We start from the raw sequence: 14,666 nt of genomic DNA on the forward strand, positions 1-14,666 counted from the left end.
GGGTTATTCTGATAAAACAGCTTTAATATAAGACTGCAATAATGGGAGAAAGATATACATTGAAAGAGTCTGGAGATCTCAGGCCCACGTTTCTTTTTTTCTTCCACTGCTGGGTCCCACAGAACCAGCTTTACATCCAGTTCTTAAATCAACACCAGAACGTGTGCAAACACCTTGTCCCAGGAAGCCTGAGCTCTGCTCATCATGGGGTCTCCAGAATGAGCTGGCCACATAGGCATATCCCAGCCACCCATCCAGTCTCAACCATCAAAACCTTCAGCTCCCCCAAAACCAAGTGCTAGGCATAAATCCCATTATTTCCACTCATTGAGGCTGACAGCCTGGTACATTCTGCCCCCAAATAACTCACAGACCCATGGTTAGTATATTTTAAAGTTTTTGTGAATACTGTTCTAAGGAACCTTAGCTAAGATAAACATTTGGCCAATTCAGACATGCTGAGAATAACCCATACTGTTCTTTCTCTTAAAAACAAAATCCTACCAAGCTACTTTCCTGTATATTTAAGCTGGAACTAAAAGGACTTTTTTGCTATGGGTCTAAAGTCAGTGTTTTCAGAATAAATTTCTCCCAAGCCCCCGTTTAAACAAAATGAAAGGGGTGAGCTGCCCCAGACTGGTCTTTCTCTCTCTGGCAGGCCTCCTTCTCAGCCCTCACCTTCCGCCTCATCTCTAGGATGGCCCTTTCTACCTCCTCCAGGGCTCGTTCTCTCCTCTCCACTGCCCGCTCCCGCCATTCCACCGCCCTCTCCCTCCTCAGAAGCTCCTTTTCTCTTTGGCTGGCCCATAAAGCCAGGGCCCCCATCTGCTCCAGGAGCCTGGCCCAGTCTCCCTCAATACCCGTGGGGAGCTGCGACCCTTGAGGCCTGGGGTCCTGACGCTGCCCAGCTTGACCGTGGCCGCTCTTCTCCAGCTCGTCTTTGTGCATGCTTTTCAGATGCTTCCAGAGGGCTGTGGTGCCCACGTTAACCCCAGGGCCCCGGCTCACCTGCCTGCCACACAGGCGGCAGGTGGCATATTGGTTGGGGTGGTGCCCGGCACGGGCAGGGGCCAAGTGGAAATATTCCCAGGCCTCAGAAAACCGAGTCCCCTTGTTGTGGGGCATCGGGGTGGGCATGGCACTGACAAAAGGGGCTACAGGTTCTCCCGCCTCACTGATCTCCTCCTCCTCCTTCACTTCCAAGCGCCCTTTTGCCTTCATCCTGTTTCCGTCCTCTTCCTCTTCTTCCCGCCTCATCCTGTCTCCACTTTACAGCTTTCCTTGAGCCAGAAGTCTCTAAAGCTAAAAGTGTACTTGGGAAGGGACTGGGTGACTCTCAGGGATTTGCAATAGTGGTCAAAGGCTGGCCACACCTGGGTGGTGTGATGTTTCCTCCTTTCTGCTTCACTGGAGAGTCAGGGTGAGTCAGAGCCAAGTAAAATGGCCTTTGGGGCTCGCCTGTACTTTCCCCTCCATGACCCGGATACGTGCTGATCCCTCCTTGGCTGGGCCAGAAGACAGGATAACTCAGTGAAGCAATTATTAATAAAAAGCTTTCCAGTGAGCTCAGTGTTCAGTACCTCAACCAGCACCACAGGTGTTTTTGAATACTAAGAATTTCAGGTATTCTCTTGATTCTTCTCCTGGCTGCTTCCACTGCTTCGGTGCTCCCGGAGACCTGTGTGATGCACTTTGGAGGCAGGAGGAGCAACCTCAGGGTTCAGGCTGTCCAGAATACCAGAGCGAGGGCCTCACTGGATCTCCCTCAGTGTGGGTAGAAGCGAACAGAGACTGATGCTAATGTAGAAGAGACTCGCTGTTCCTCTGAACAGATGCAGAAGTCAGTCCAGAAGCTACAAAGCCTGTCAGGGTCTGGGAAATACAGTTCCCAGTGTAAAGTCAGCTTGCCCCTAGAGAGGTTCCTTGGGGGCTGGGATTCTAAGAACTCCAAACAGCAGGCTTAGCTGTTTTCATCAGGAGGAGCTGGCATACCTGGAGGAGAGAGCAGGGGAACACATCTCCACAGCCTGGTTGTGTCGGGGAGACCTCAGCAAGCAGCTCACCACACTCCACCTTCCTCATCACCATCACCTGCAAAGCCAACAGTGGATGAAATCTTCCTGATGGCAACTTCCTCCAGATGTTTGGTGTAGGGACCCCCATTTTAAGGATAAATTAACACATGGAAAGTTATGGTACATTTTAAAAAGAGCCTGACTGCTCTCTCTTAGATCATTTTTAAAATGATTGAGAACCTTATCCATCAAGCTTTGCCACCCTGAGCAATTCGGAAGTACCACCCAGCCCCAAGTGGGTACGTACTTACCGGCAAGCAAGGCTTAGGACTGGTCTCTGAGGGTTCCGATGCAGGGAGTGCTCCTACCACGTTGGAAGGTTGTTAGCTGCCTGCTGCCACCAGGAGGAGGGCACTCCACTTCCTGTTCCCTCCCACTTCCAGAGAAGCCTTGTTTCTACATGGGTGTGACCATACCTGTAGGGTTTTTCTGCAATAAATGCAGACCTTTTCTCCTTCTCCTTCCACCACCAAAAAAAGTTGTCCCTGGCAAATGTTGTGAAGTAAAACAATAAATCAAGCACCTACAAGTCTTAGTCGTTTCCAGAAGACTAGATCATCTGGCCTCTCATCTCAAGCAAAGAAGATTTAAGACATGGGAACGGTGGAAAATGGGCAAAAAAGAAACCACATGCCTTGAGGATACCTGTGATTTCAAATATTTTGTCCAGTTGTCAGGCCATGGTCTCCATTGTTGGTTGGAAACTATTGGTATTATAAAGTCAGTAGAAAAGTCAGAGAACTTGCCAAAAGGGAAGATTAAATAAAAGGACCCTTCTCCCGCAATTTAAAGAAATATAGAAAATTTGAGATTGATTTCTATTATATTATGTAACTAGAATTGGAAAAGCTGAAATCTGTTGGCTTCTACTTTCAGTTGAAGTGAAATAAAGGGATAATCACAACTTAAGCAAAAAATATAAATTTACAGATAGATAGATTTTAGAAGGAAAACCTACTAAGAGGAGACAAGCACATTTTAAAGATATCCATGGGAGGAAAAACCTTGAGTTACAGGAAGAAAATACAGAAATGGTAGAATAGAAAACATGTAGAGACTAAAAGTTAAATTTCAAGTGAAAAGTAAATGTGTGGGGCCTGGAGAGACTCCAAATAGAAATGAAGAGTTGGTAAACAAATAGGGGAATTTATTTTAAGGATTTTTCTTTCTAGACTAATAAGCTAAATATTTTCAAACTGATTCTGTGAAAAGTCCTTTGGAAATGGTCCTGTCCAAACTTAACCAAACTGAATATGGGATCATTTACAAATGGTCACCATTTCAGTATTTCATCTGTGGAAATAAAAGAATGATCAGTGTTGCAGCCAGATTTGGATTTATTTTTCCTGACTTGTCAATCTCATCTTGCTCCAGCCTCTGCTTCCAACATCCCCAACTCACACCCAAGTCCATGAACCAATCCATTGCCCATCTTTTGTGAATTTCCCACTACTTTCCACCTGTAGGTTCCAGGCCTGACTCTTCCCTGTCCATAAAATATAATTGTGCCAAGTTGTTCCCAGATTTCATCCTTCTCTGCACTCCCACAGAACTCTCCAAATGCTTTTTGGCACTTTCTACAGAATTCTTTGTGGTATTACTCACTTATACCATATGGACTTAGAATAATGTGCTGGAGAAACCAATAATTTGCTTGTTTCGTGAATACTTCATAAACAGACTCACACTGACTGAGTGAATGATTTTGACTCCTCAGCAGAGAAGGTGTGTGTGTGTGTGTGTGTGTGTGTGTACATGTTTGTATGCATATGTACATAAACTCTTGTTCATATTTATTTCATATTTTTTTCATATCTGACATGTTTTTCTTCTTAATCCTTTGAAAGTTAACAAAGAAATACAACTTGGCTTGCTCAGCAAAATCACATATGCTTGACATTTCATAACATGTTTGACTTCAGTTTGAACTAGTTTAGTCTGAAGTTTTTCAATTTTAGAGACCAGAGGAGTTTTGGGACAAGAACCATATTCCTAAGCAAAATCTTAAAACACTGTCTAGAGATGGTATAGAATATTTGAAACCTGAATCATTCCATGAAATCTGAATTTAGAAAACTTACAGGCATGAAATCTTTTTAATATTTTATTGAGTTAACAAGAGATTTCTTCAGTGAGCCAGTTGCCTTTATAAAGTAATGGAACTCCTACTCATTCCTGATATTACCATATCATCATCTTTTGGTAGATTAGATGAACATAAAGAAAATGAATCATGAGAGGGACTAAAGGTATTGACATTAATACAAACCTTTACACATTTTTAAAACATTTTTTTCACTATAGATCCTATACAAATCACCTAGATAAAATCAGTCTTTGGCATTTTGTTGGATTAAATAAACTGAATTCTCTTTCCTTTACTTAATAAGAATATATTTCAGGAAACCTACTTTTGCTTTTAAGACACAAAGAGACAGAATTTCATGGATCTGAATTCCTGTCACTTGTCTGCATCCCCATTAAGCGCTGAATGGGTGGGAAATCTGGGGCTTTAGTATTTGCTATCTACCATTTTGGATACAACAAATAACCTCCTCTGAAAGTCTCAGTATTTCCTTGGGGGTTTTACAGTGATGTTCTGAGGGATGTTCATTCGCACCTTGGTGAGATCTCACCGGAAAGATGGGACTTAGTATTAATCTTAGATTTGGTTTCTCAGCTCTGCTCAAAATCAGACTTTTTGGGCATAACTCGTCTGCAGGGGAATTGGCACACCAAGCATTACATATAGGTAACAGTTCTTTACTAATTAGCATACTCATCAATTGTGAAAAATATCTGAGAATTAAAAACTTAGGGCTGGCCACATATAAAATACACAGATCTCTTGACAAGAAAACAAAACTATAAAAAGGATTATAATTTTCTAGTGTCTCAGATAAAATAATGAAGATCAGATAATACCTTACGCATATTTTCACCAGGCTCTTGAAGAAACCATCATCTCACAAAAACAAACACAGTGTTGGGAGAAAAAATAATAATAATAAACTAACCCTACTGCTAAGCTCCCTGGTTTTGTAACATAAGCTATCTGCTTTTCTACTTGTTTCTTATTTTAATGCAACATGTCTTACCAGGAAATATCTTTTACTGAGATTAAGGTAACACCTCCAGTTTTACCATCAACTACATTCCACTTCCTTTAACCATTCGGTGATTCTGTGCCCTGACTTCCCCATCAGTCAAATGGCAGTAATAAAGTGGGTCCTACCTAGCCTATAGGATTGTTAAGATGATGAAAAATTAATTAGGTAAACTCTTTACAAGTCGAAAGTGAAATATTTATATTAAATGGTTTCTGTAGTTGTTGCTACAAACAGTACTTTACATTATTTGAGGAACAAAAACAACAAAAGTCTGGGTCTCTTTTAGCTTTTGGTCTGACAGAATATGCTTCCCTGGCCCCTCTGTTATAACCTCTTCCTATTCTTTGGTTTCTATTTATGCTATTTTATTCTGCCTATGTAGAGATGTAATCTTCCTTTTCCAGAACTCAGAATCCAGATTTGCAACATTAGTATAGTTCTAGATTCTTCTTAAATTGACCTTGAATTCTAGCTGTTAATTTGTAATGTATCTATAGGTGATTGCCTTAAATAGGCAATAGTTCACATTTTAAGCAATCTCTTAAAGGTAAGCACCGCCTTGTTAAAAGTGGAAAGGACTTCCCTGATGGTCCAGTGGTTAAAACTTTACGCTTTAACTGCAGGGGGTGCAGCTTCAATCCCTGCTCCAGGGAGTTCCACCAATAAATAAATAAATAAAGTAATAAAAATGGAAAAAGTAATTTTGTGCCAATTGGCCTCATCTGAGGCCCGGTGGAGATGTATGTGGCACCAGTTTCTTCTGAATTGGCAAATAATTCTTTCCATATTCTGTCTCTAACCCTAGAGAATTTTTACCTGCTCACTGAGGAATGTATTTCCCACAGCAAACCTCACCTGGTTCATACAGAGGAGCTTCCCTCAAGGTGAAAGAGAAGGTAAGGAAATCAGTGAATGGAAGTGGGTTTGGCAAAGAAAGACAGAAAACAAATAGAAGTTGCCACTGCCCAGGTCGATCTTGGCATTTAAGAACAATTCTTATTCCAAGAAAAACATCATCTTGCCTACCAAATGCCATCTTCTGATACCTCATCTGGCTCCTCCAAGGAGCAGGGAGGTATTTCCCAGAATACAAGAAATACAGTTGACTTGGTCCATTCACATATGAACAGTACTGTTATTATTTAACTGTTCATAAATGCAGATTTCTTCTATGAGAGCAAGCAAGTTTAATTCAATGTACATGTATTAATCATGTCATTTAGTTCCAATTAACTTAGCATCACTACCTTAAATCAACAAACAAATAATTTCTATTTTTCCTTGCAAGGATCTGGGTAGGGTGGGGGTGGAGGACTGAAGGAAGTATATGTAAATAAGTTGGCTCCATGACAAGGAACAGGTTCATCAGGAGGATTAAAAGTTCCTGGAGCAGAACACACATGGAGACAAGCTCAGGTGAGAGTGTACAAAGCCATGTTTTCATGGTAAACACGATAGACACTGCCAGAACAATCTGGGCCATCTCCTGCCTGGGACAATGCCCCTTCTCCTTTCTCCAGAGTCATTTTTCCTCAAAGCTCAATATATTTTCAGCAGTAGCAGTCACATATTTATTGCTGCATTATCTTTAATTGATAAAGTTTTATGTCTTTGTTGATGAATGATTTTATTGATCCACTTGACTCATGTTGAATTATTGGTTTTGTTACTGGATCACTTTAAAAACAATTCACCCACAATAATGACGGGATGCAATCCTGCAAATATCTGTTAAGGGTCATTGTAGATTTGTTCATCATAGACATGTTAGAAGGGTCATTATCCTTACAACCATGAGGCCAGGCACTGTGGCCAGAATTTTACTAGCACACAACTGCATGTAGTTATTACTTTGGCAAGTGCTAACTTTAGAATTAGCATTTAGAACCTTCAGTGTCAAGAAGCTGTGAAACAAAAGTTCTGAGCTACAGGGACAGAGTTCTACATTCATGTCCTGCTGCCATGTATGCTATTTGGAGGTGGTACCAACAGTGGCGGTTAAACAGGATTCTATTTCTAAAGAAGACTCACAGGACCCCAAATGATAGTGTTATAAATAAATAACAGCTTATTTCAGGAAAAGGATATAATCTAGCAACAATATCCTTAAAGTAAGGATATGGACCTCATGTACACATTTGAAAGTGAAGGGAAAGCGTTCCCTTCTCTTGGTCATGTCTGACTCTTTAGGACACTATGGATCATTGCTGGCCAGGTTCCTCTGTCCATGGAATTCTCCAGGCAAGAATACTGGAATGGGGGCCATTCCCTTCTCCAGGGGATCTTTCCGACCTAGAGATGGAACCCGGGTCTCTTGCATTGCAGGCACATTCTTTACCATCTGAGCCACCATCCATCCCATGTATACATTCACAGCACCTCAAAGTGGAGGACTCAAAATGGAGTCTCAGCTGAGGTTGTTTTATGTTTTTCTGGCCACTTGGGTGTATTTTTGCTACTACTCACTCTCCACAGAAGAAACCTCCCAGGATCTCACTCAGGCCAGGGACAAATCATCAGTCTCAAAGTTATCAGCAATGCTGATGAGCTGGGAAAACTTGTCCCCAGACCCACTAGACCCCTGGTTATAAATAAAGCAACACCTTTAACCAATATATTCCATACCTTGACCACCGATCAATGCCATATAGGAGCTTGAACAAAACTGTTCAGTTTAATTCCAGGCCTGCCAGACAAATGGACAAGAGCTTCAGTTTGACCACCTTTAGACTACACCACTGTAAGCTGAACTGTCTCCAGCCATGCCCTGGCATCATTTTACGGCTCCTATGGGAAATGTTGGTGACGAACCTTGTTCTTATCTGTCTTGTAGAAATGTATACCACTAGTGAAAAAAGAAAAAACAAAGATGGATTTTGGGAACTGAAGTCTGTTTTGACAAGTGTATATGATAATAAACCAGCCCACTCAAACAACCTGACCATCTGGTGTATGGCTCTGTCTCCAGCCCCTGGACACAAAGTGTGGAATAGCTCATCTGAAAAGATCACATTTTTCTTGGGTGAGTTTTCTATTTAATGAGGTCAACAAGGGGGTGGCCAAGACTGCCATAAGTTCAGAACATTTCTAACTAAAACAAATAGAATACTGATTGTTTCCATGATATTTTAATCTCTGAAAACTCTCTCTACACTATTCAAAATTATTCGATTTCTAAGTATCAAACATTTTTTGACTAAAGGGACTCTACTGAAAAGAATTTCTTCAAATAAAAAGTACCTAATTCCTGTTTCCAAGAATTTCTGGTGAATACAGTGAACTTTTTGTTCAGATTCAATTAATAATAACTCAATTAACTAGCATTTTTGTTAGTCTACCATATAATGAAATTTAACACTAATATATTGATAATCAAGAGAGTTTTTAAAATCCTAAAATTACTTCTGAGTCTATAAAAGCATTCATTTATATACAGCATATTCCATTCTAATTCTTAGGAATGGATAAGCCATGTTGTGTATGCGTGTTTGCTTAGTCATGCCCAGCTCTTTGCTACATCATGGACTGTAGCTCACCAGGCTCCTCTGTCCACAGAATTTTACAGGGAAGAATACTGGAGCAGGTTGCCATTTCCTCCTCCAGAGGATCTTCCCAACCCAGGGATCGAACCCACGCCCCTTATGTCTCCTGCATTGATAGGCAGATTCTTTACCACCCTACCACCAAGGAAGCCTGGAAAAGCCATGTATACCATATCATGATTTTAGTACACCTAGATTTGAAGCACAGAATCTCACACAGAGGATTTTTATGACTTCAAAGTTGATATGTGGGATCATTCTACTTATTGCAACATTTGATTAACCAGAATACATTACTCTGAACCGGATCAAATAATAAAGATTTACTACAAAAAAGGTGTGAACAAATGTCTTAAAAAAATAGTGACAACAGATTGCCCATAAAAAACTGAAGTATGAAGTGACAACTGTCAACTATTCTTATGTAACAACAAAGTAATACCTATAAAACTTAATTTTGCAAGTCATTATTACAACTCTGCAGAATCACTGACATCTTTTACCACCTTCCTATTTTCAGAGATATTATAGTCTATAACTTACAAAAAACAGAATAATTTATGAGGGAAAATTTTCCCTTTGTTTCAAGGCTACAGTCTGCATATTGGGTCCTTCCCAGCCCTGACACCAATGCCAGTGGTTGGTTCCTGTGAGCCTTGGATGGGGCATGTGGCTCTGTAAGTGCATCCCCACCCTGCAGAAACAGGTGCCATTCAGACACCAGGACAGTAGCATCGTCACTGCATCCCTGCCCATTCACCTCATTCTGTGAACTTTGAATTAATTATTCAGGAATGATCATGAAATATCCATACTCAGTGTGACCTAATTCCCTCAGAAACAAGTGCTCCTCCTTTCCAGAACACTGTACAAGGTTAGGGCTACAGTCTTGGAAGAGGGTAAAGGTAGATCGTTCTCACATAGATTTCCCAGTAGCTTTGGCAGAATCCTAAATCATCATAGACAGATTTTGTCGTTCTTGTTTAGTCGCTCAGTTGTGTCTGACTCTTTGCAACCCCATGGATTATAGCCCACCAGGCTTCTCTGTCCATGGGATTTCCCAGACAAGAATACTGGAGTGGGTTGCCATTTCCTTCTCCATGGGATCTTCCTGATCCAGGGATTGAAACCACATCTTCTTCATTGGCAGGCAGATTCTTTACCACTGAGCCACCAGGGAAGCATCACATTTGAAAAATATTTTATGGTGTTAAGACTGTCTCTTGGTTTTTTGTTATTGTTTAGACTATTTTTTAAAGCAATCTTAACTTCACAGCAAAATTAAGAGGAAGGTACAGAGATCTCCCATATGCCCCTTCCCCACATGTGCATCTTCTCCCTCGTTATCCACATCACCCACCAGAATGGTGCCTTTGTCACCACTGATGAACCTACACCAACACAAAACAATTGCCCAAAGGCCTGAGTTTACTCTAGGGCTTCCTCTCGGTGATGTGCATACTACGGATTTGGACAAATGATGTACTCCTCATTATAGTGTCATAGAGCCCTAAGTTTTCACTGTCCTAATATAGACTTCTTTCACTTAATAGTATGCATTTAGGATTCCTCCATGTCTTTCCATGGCTTGATAGGTTTTTTTTTAGCACTGAATAGTATTCCTTTCAATAAGTATACCACAGTTTATATATCCATTCATCTACTGAAGGACATCTTGTTTGCTTCTGAGTTTGGGCAATTAAAATAAAGCATTTATATTCTTTTCCCATATAGACCATTCACTTTACTATACACCTGAAACTAACATACATTGTAAATCAACTATACTCCAATAAACATTTTTAAAAAGTAAAGCTTCAATAAACATTCATGTGCAGGTTTGTGTGGGTCATGTGTTTGCAAATCCTTTGAGTAAATACCAAAGGGCACAATTGCTAGATTGCATTATAAGAGTGTGTTTAGATTTATAAGAAATCAACAAATTGTCTTTGAAACTGACTATATCATTTTGCATACCCACCAATCAGCAATCAAGGAGAGTTACTATTGCTCTACATCTCAGCCAGCATTTTGTATTGTCAGTATTCTAAATTTCAGCCATCTAACAAGTGTAGCAACATTTCAGTGTTGTTTCAATTTGCATTTTCTGATGATATATGATGTGGAGTACGTTTTCATATGCTTATTTGCCAAATGTATATTTTCTGTGGTGAGATGTCTATCTCTGGCCCATTTTTAAATCAGGTTATCTGTTTTCTTATTGTTGAGATTTAAGAACTCTTTGAATATTTTGATAACGATTCTTTATCAGATGTGTCTTTTGCAAATATTTTCTTCCAAGCTTGCCTTCTCATTCTCTTGAACTGTATTTGACTTTAATATCAGAAAATAGTGAATATTTTTAAGGTAATAAGGAAGAGCACTGATTCTGGTACTCAAAGCACACCATAATTTCAATTTTACAGGATAGCCCTGCTCTAGTATAATTTTAGGCTCTGAGCAGATGGTTAATTTTAAATTGTCAAATGAGTTTTCATCCTTTACAATCAAATATTAAAGATAATCAGTCTTAAACAGTTCAATTTCCCAAAATTATAGCTTGTATTCTGCTCATATTCTGATATCTATCTTCATGAATGATTTAGAAGATACAGTTGAGGCTCCACACAGCACTGTCATTGAAATATCATATTTTCCCATTTGTTATAAGTTCTTAAACATTTACTTGCAAACATGCTTTCTGCCTGCAGTAGTACTGCTGGATGCTTCACAAACTCTGGAGAAAGTTCTGACGCCTTGCGCAAGGATCATTGCCTTGCGGAAGAGTCAGACTATTATTGTAGACAGATATTGAGATGAAAACACAGGAGATAAATTTGTCTCTCAGTGCTAAAATAGAGAAATTCTGAGACTATTATATAACAGAAAGGAGATTTGGAGAGAGAAGGGGAGGAGATTTTGCTCTCTTTTGTTCCCAGAAAAGAGTAATAATGTTGGAAGGCTAAAAGGTAACAGCCTTCTGAGGTGCTTCCTTCCCCACCTACCCCTATCTTCCAGGACATTCAACTGCTCAGTGATTCTTACTCTAGAAAATTCAGGAAAGGGAGAGGATCAAAGTGAAGGTGACTTGTCAGGGAGCTATTTGGGTACTAAGGCCTAAAGAATTGTCATGATTCAACAGTAGTTTAAAAAAAAAAAAAAAAGAAGACTCTTTATAAAAATATTCTAACATGTCAACCTAGTCAATGAGAATGTCTAATATTGTAGTGGTGCAGAATCAATGTTTTGACATATGCAAGGAGTTATTTTGTTTTGGGGCAGTAAAGGGACTATCTTATATTGTTTCAATTCAAAAGTTAAGTGCAGATACCTCCCCAGGGTGGGTAATATTCTGGCTATCATCAGCCTCAACAGAGATTTGTTGATTAAATTGACTTCCAACTGTAACAGCTGAGATCCAGACCTTTGAGATACAAGAGAGTTAAGGATTGATGAGTGGTTCACTGTGTGTAAGGGAGTGTCCATATGTGTCTGAGGATGTGGGAAGAAGATTCAAAAGGGGTAGCTCAATAGCGGGATGAGAGGACTAGTGAATATGAAGGTGATATATGCCAGCCAAATTCTCTGATTTCATGGTTTCCCACATACCTGTGACTGATCCCAGGAATGTTGAGTATATCAAGAAAGGACTTTAGTATACATACAGATCACCTAATGATCTTCTTAAAAAGCAGATTTTGATTCAGTAAGTTGAGGGATTGGGAGGGGCCTGAGAGTCTGCATTTCTAATAAGATCCTAAAAGTTACTATGGAGCACATTTTGAGAAGCAAGGACCTCCTCATTAGCTGAGTGAACCAGCTAATGGCTGAGTCAAACTCTGAGGAAGCTCTAGAATTGACCCTGCTCCCCTTGTGAGACACACATGGCCACTGCTGTACATGAGGGGGGTCCTAAGAGCCCTGCTAGGCCTGTGCAGAGTGGACACACTCAGAAATGGATCAAGTGTTCAGCAGCCCAGCCCTTTACAACATTATGGTAAATGTAATGGTCTGAAAACTAGCTGACATGTTTCTGTTAAATTCTGTATTTGATTTTGGGAAATAAATTTTCTTTGTTAGGTTTTAGCCCCTCGTTTTTATACCCACTTAGTTTTGTTTTCCGGAGAAGGCAATGGCACCCCACTCCAGTACTTTTGCCTGGAAAAACCCATGGATGGAGGAGCCTGGTAGCCTGTAGTCCATGGGGTCGCTACACGTCAGACACAACTGAGCGACTTCACTTTCACTTTTCACTTTCATGCATTGGAGAAGGAAATGGCAACCCACTCCAGTGTTCTTGCCTGGAGAATTCCAGGGATGGGGGAGCCTGGTGGGCTGCCGTCTATGGGGTCTCACAGAGTCGGACACGACTGAAGCGACTTAGCAGCAGCAGCAGCAGTTTTGTTTTCACCAGGACAGAATTTCTACTTCATAGGCCAGTCTTAAACTAGAAACTCTTGAGAGCCTCAGCAAAGCTGTGCATCATTTTTGTCATAGAGCAAAGAGTTCATCTCAAAATGCAAATCTTGCAGTAATAGCATCATAATGCACTGTGAAGCTAAGGACCCTGCAGCTTACAAAGATATTTGTGATGAAACCTGGCAAAATAATATCTTAAAATAGAAATAGGCAACAAATAAAAATTAAATGCTTCTTTCCTAATTTGGAAATCTAGGATTGAGCATAACCTATCAACAGCTTTTGTTCCAGTTGGCAAACATTTTCTGTTTTTAACCTGCCAGATAGTAAATATATTGTTCTGTGGACCATGTAGTCTCTATCACAGTTACTCAGCCCTGCTATTGTAGTACAAAAGTAGCCATAGACAGTACATAAACAAATGGGCATGGCTGTATTTCAATAAAACTTTATTTGCAAATATAGACAGTGAGTGGAATTTCACCTTAGCTATAGCTTGCCAGTCCCTATTCTAATCAATCTACAGACAAAAACACCTGTGCATTATTTTTCCATACCCATGTTCCATTACATTAAGGTTGCTATTTCTGTAAGGTGTTACCAAAAAAACCCAAACAAACTTTTTGGCCAGCCCAATAGTTTGGAAAATGAAGCTTATGCCTCATTCAGGGAATCTACCCCTGAATGAAAGAAGATCAATTTTAAATATGTATCTGACTGCTGTTGTGGCATAAGCCTCATTTTCCAAACCATTGGGCTGGCCAAAAAGTTTGTTTGGGTTTTTTTGGTAACACCTTACAGAAATAGCAACCTTAATGAAATGGAACATGGGTATGGAAAAATAATGCACGATCTTCACGACCCAGATAATCACGATGGTGTGATCACTGACCTAGAGCCAGACATCCCGGAATGTGAAGTCAAGTGGGCCTTAGAAAGCATCACTACGAACAAAGCTAGTGGAGGTGATGGAATTCCAGTTGAGCTACTTCAAATCCTGAAAGATGATGCTGTGAAAGTGCTGCATTCAATATGCCAGCAAATTTGGAAAACTCAGCAGTGACCACAGGACTGGAAAAGGTCAGTTTTCATTCCAATCCCAAAGAAAGGCAATGCCAAAGAATGCTCAAACTACCACACAATTGCACTCATCTCACACGCCAGCAAAGTAATGCTCAAAATTCTCCAAGCCAGGCTTTAGCTATATGTGAACCGTGAACTTCCTGATGTTCAAGCTGGTTTTAGAAAAGGCAGAGGAACCAGAGATCAAATTGCCAACATCCGCTGGATCTTGGAAAAAGCAAGAGAGTTCCAGAAAAACATCTATTTCTGCTTTATTGACTATGCCAAAGCCGTTGACTGTGTGGATCACAATAAACTGTGGAAAATTCTGAAAGAGATGGGAATACCAGACCACCTGACCTGCCTCTTGAGAAACCTATATATAGGTCAGGAAGCAACAGTTAGAACTGGACATGGAAAAACAGACTGGTTCCAAATAGGAAAAGGAGTACGTCAAG

At 40.4% G+C, this 14,666-nt stretch overlaps 2 protein-coding genes across 2 annotated transcripts in view; one reads left to right on the forward strand and one right to left on the reverse strand.

Annotated features, from left to right (window-relative positions):
• Window positions 1–14,666, forward strand: part of CD96 (CD96 molecule) — a 95,792-nt gene that overhangs the window by 36,145 nt on the left and 44,981 nt on the right. Inside the window, exons 6-7 of the mRNA XM_010852725.1 lie at window positions 5,991–6,081; window positions 8,019–8,207. Of these exons, the coding sequence (XP_010851027.1) occupies window positions 5,991–6,081; window positions 8,019–8,207 (280 nt within the window). The remainder of the gene's footprint in view (window positions 1–5,990; window positions 6,082–8,018; window positions 8,208–14,666) is intronic.
• ZBED2 (zinc finger, BED-type containing 2) lies at window positions 148–1,724 on the reverse strand. Its single transcript, XM_010852724.1, has one exon. The coding sequence runs from the start codon at window positions 1,255–1,257 to the stop codon at window positions 604–606; it is 654 nt and encodes a 217-aa protein (XP_010851026.1). The 5' UTR covers window positions 1,258–1,724; the 3' UTR covers window positions 148–603.

The sequence above is a fragment of the Bison bison genome, unplaced genomic scaffold (assembly GCF_000754665.1).
Source record: "Bison bison bison isolate TAMUID 2011002044 unplaced genomic scaffold, Bison_UMD1.0 scf7180017864314, whole genome shotgun sequence".
Lineage (NCBI taxonomy): Eukaryota > Metazoa > Chordata > Mammalia > Artiodactyla > Bovidae > Bison > Bison bison.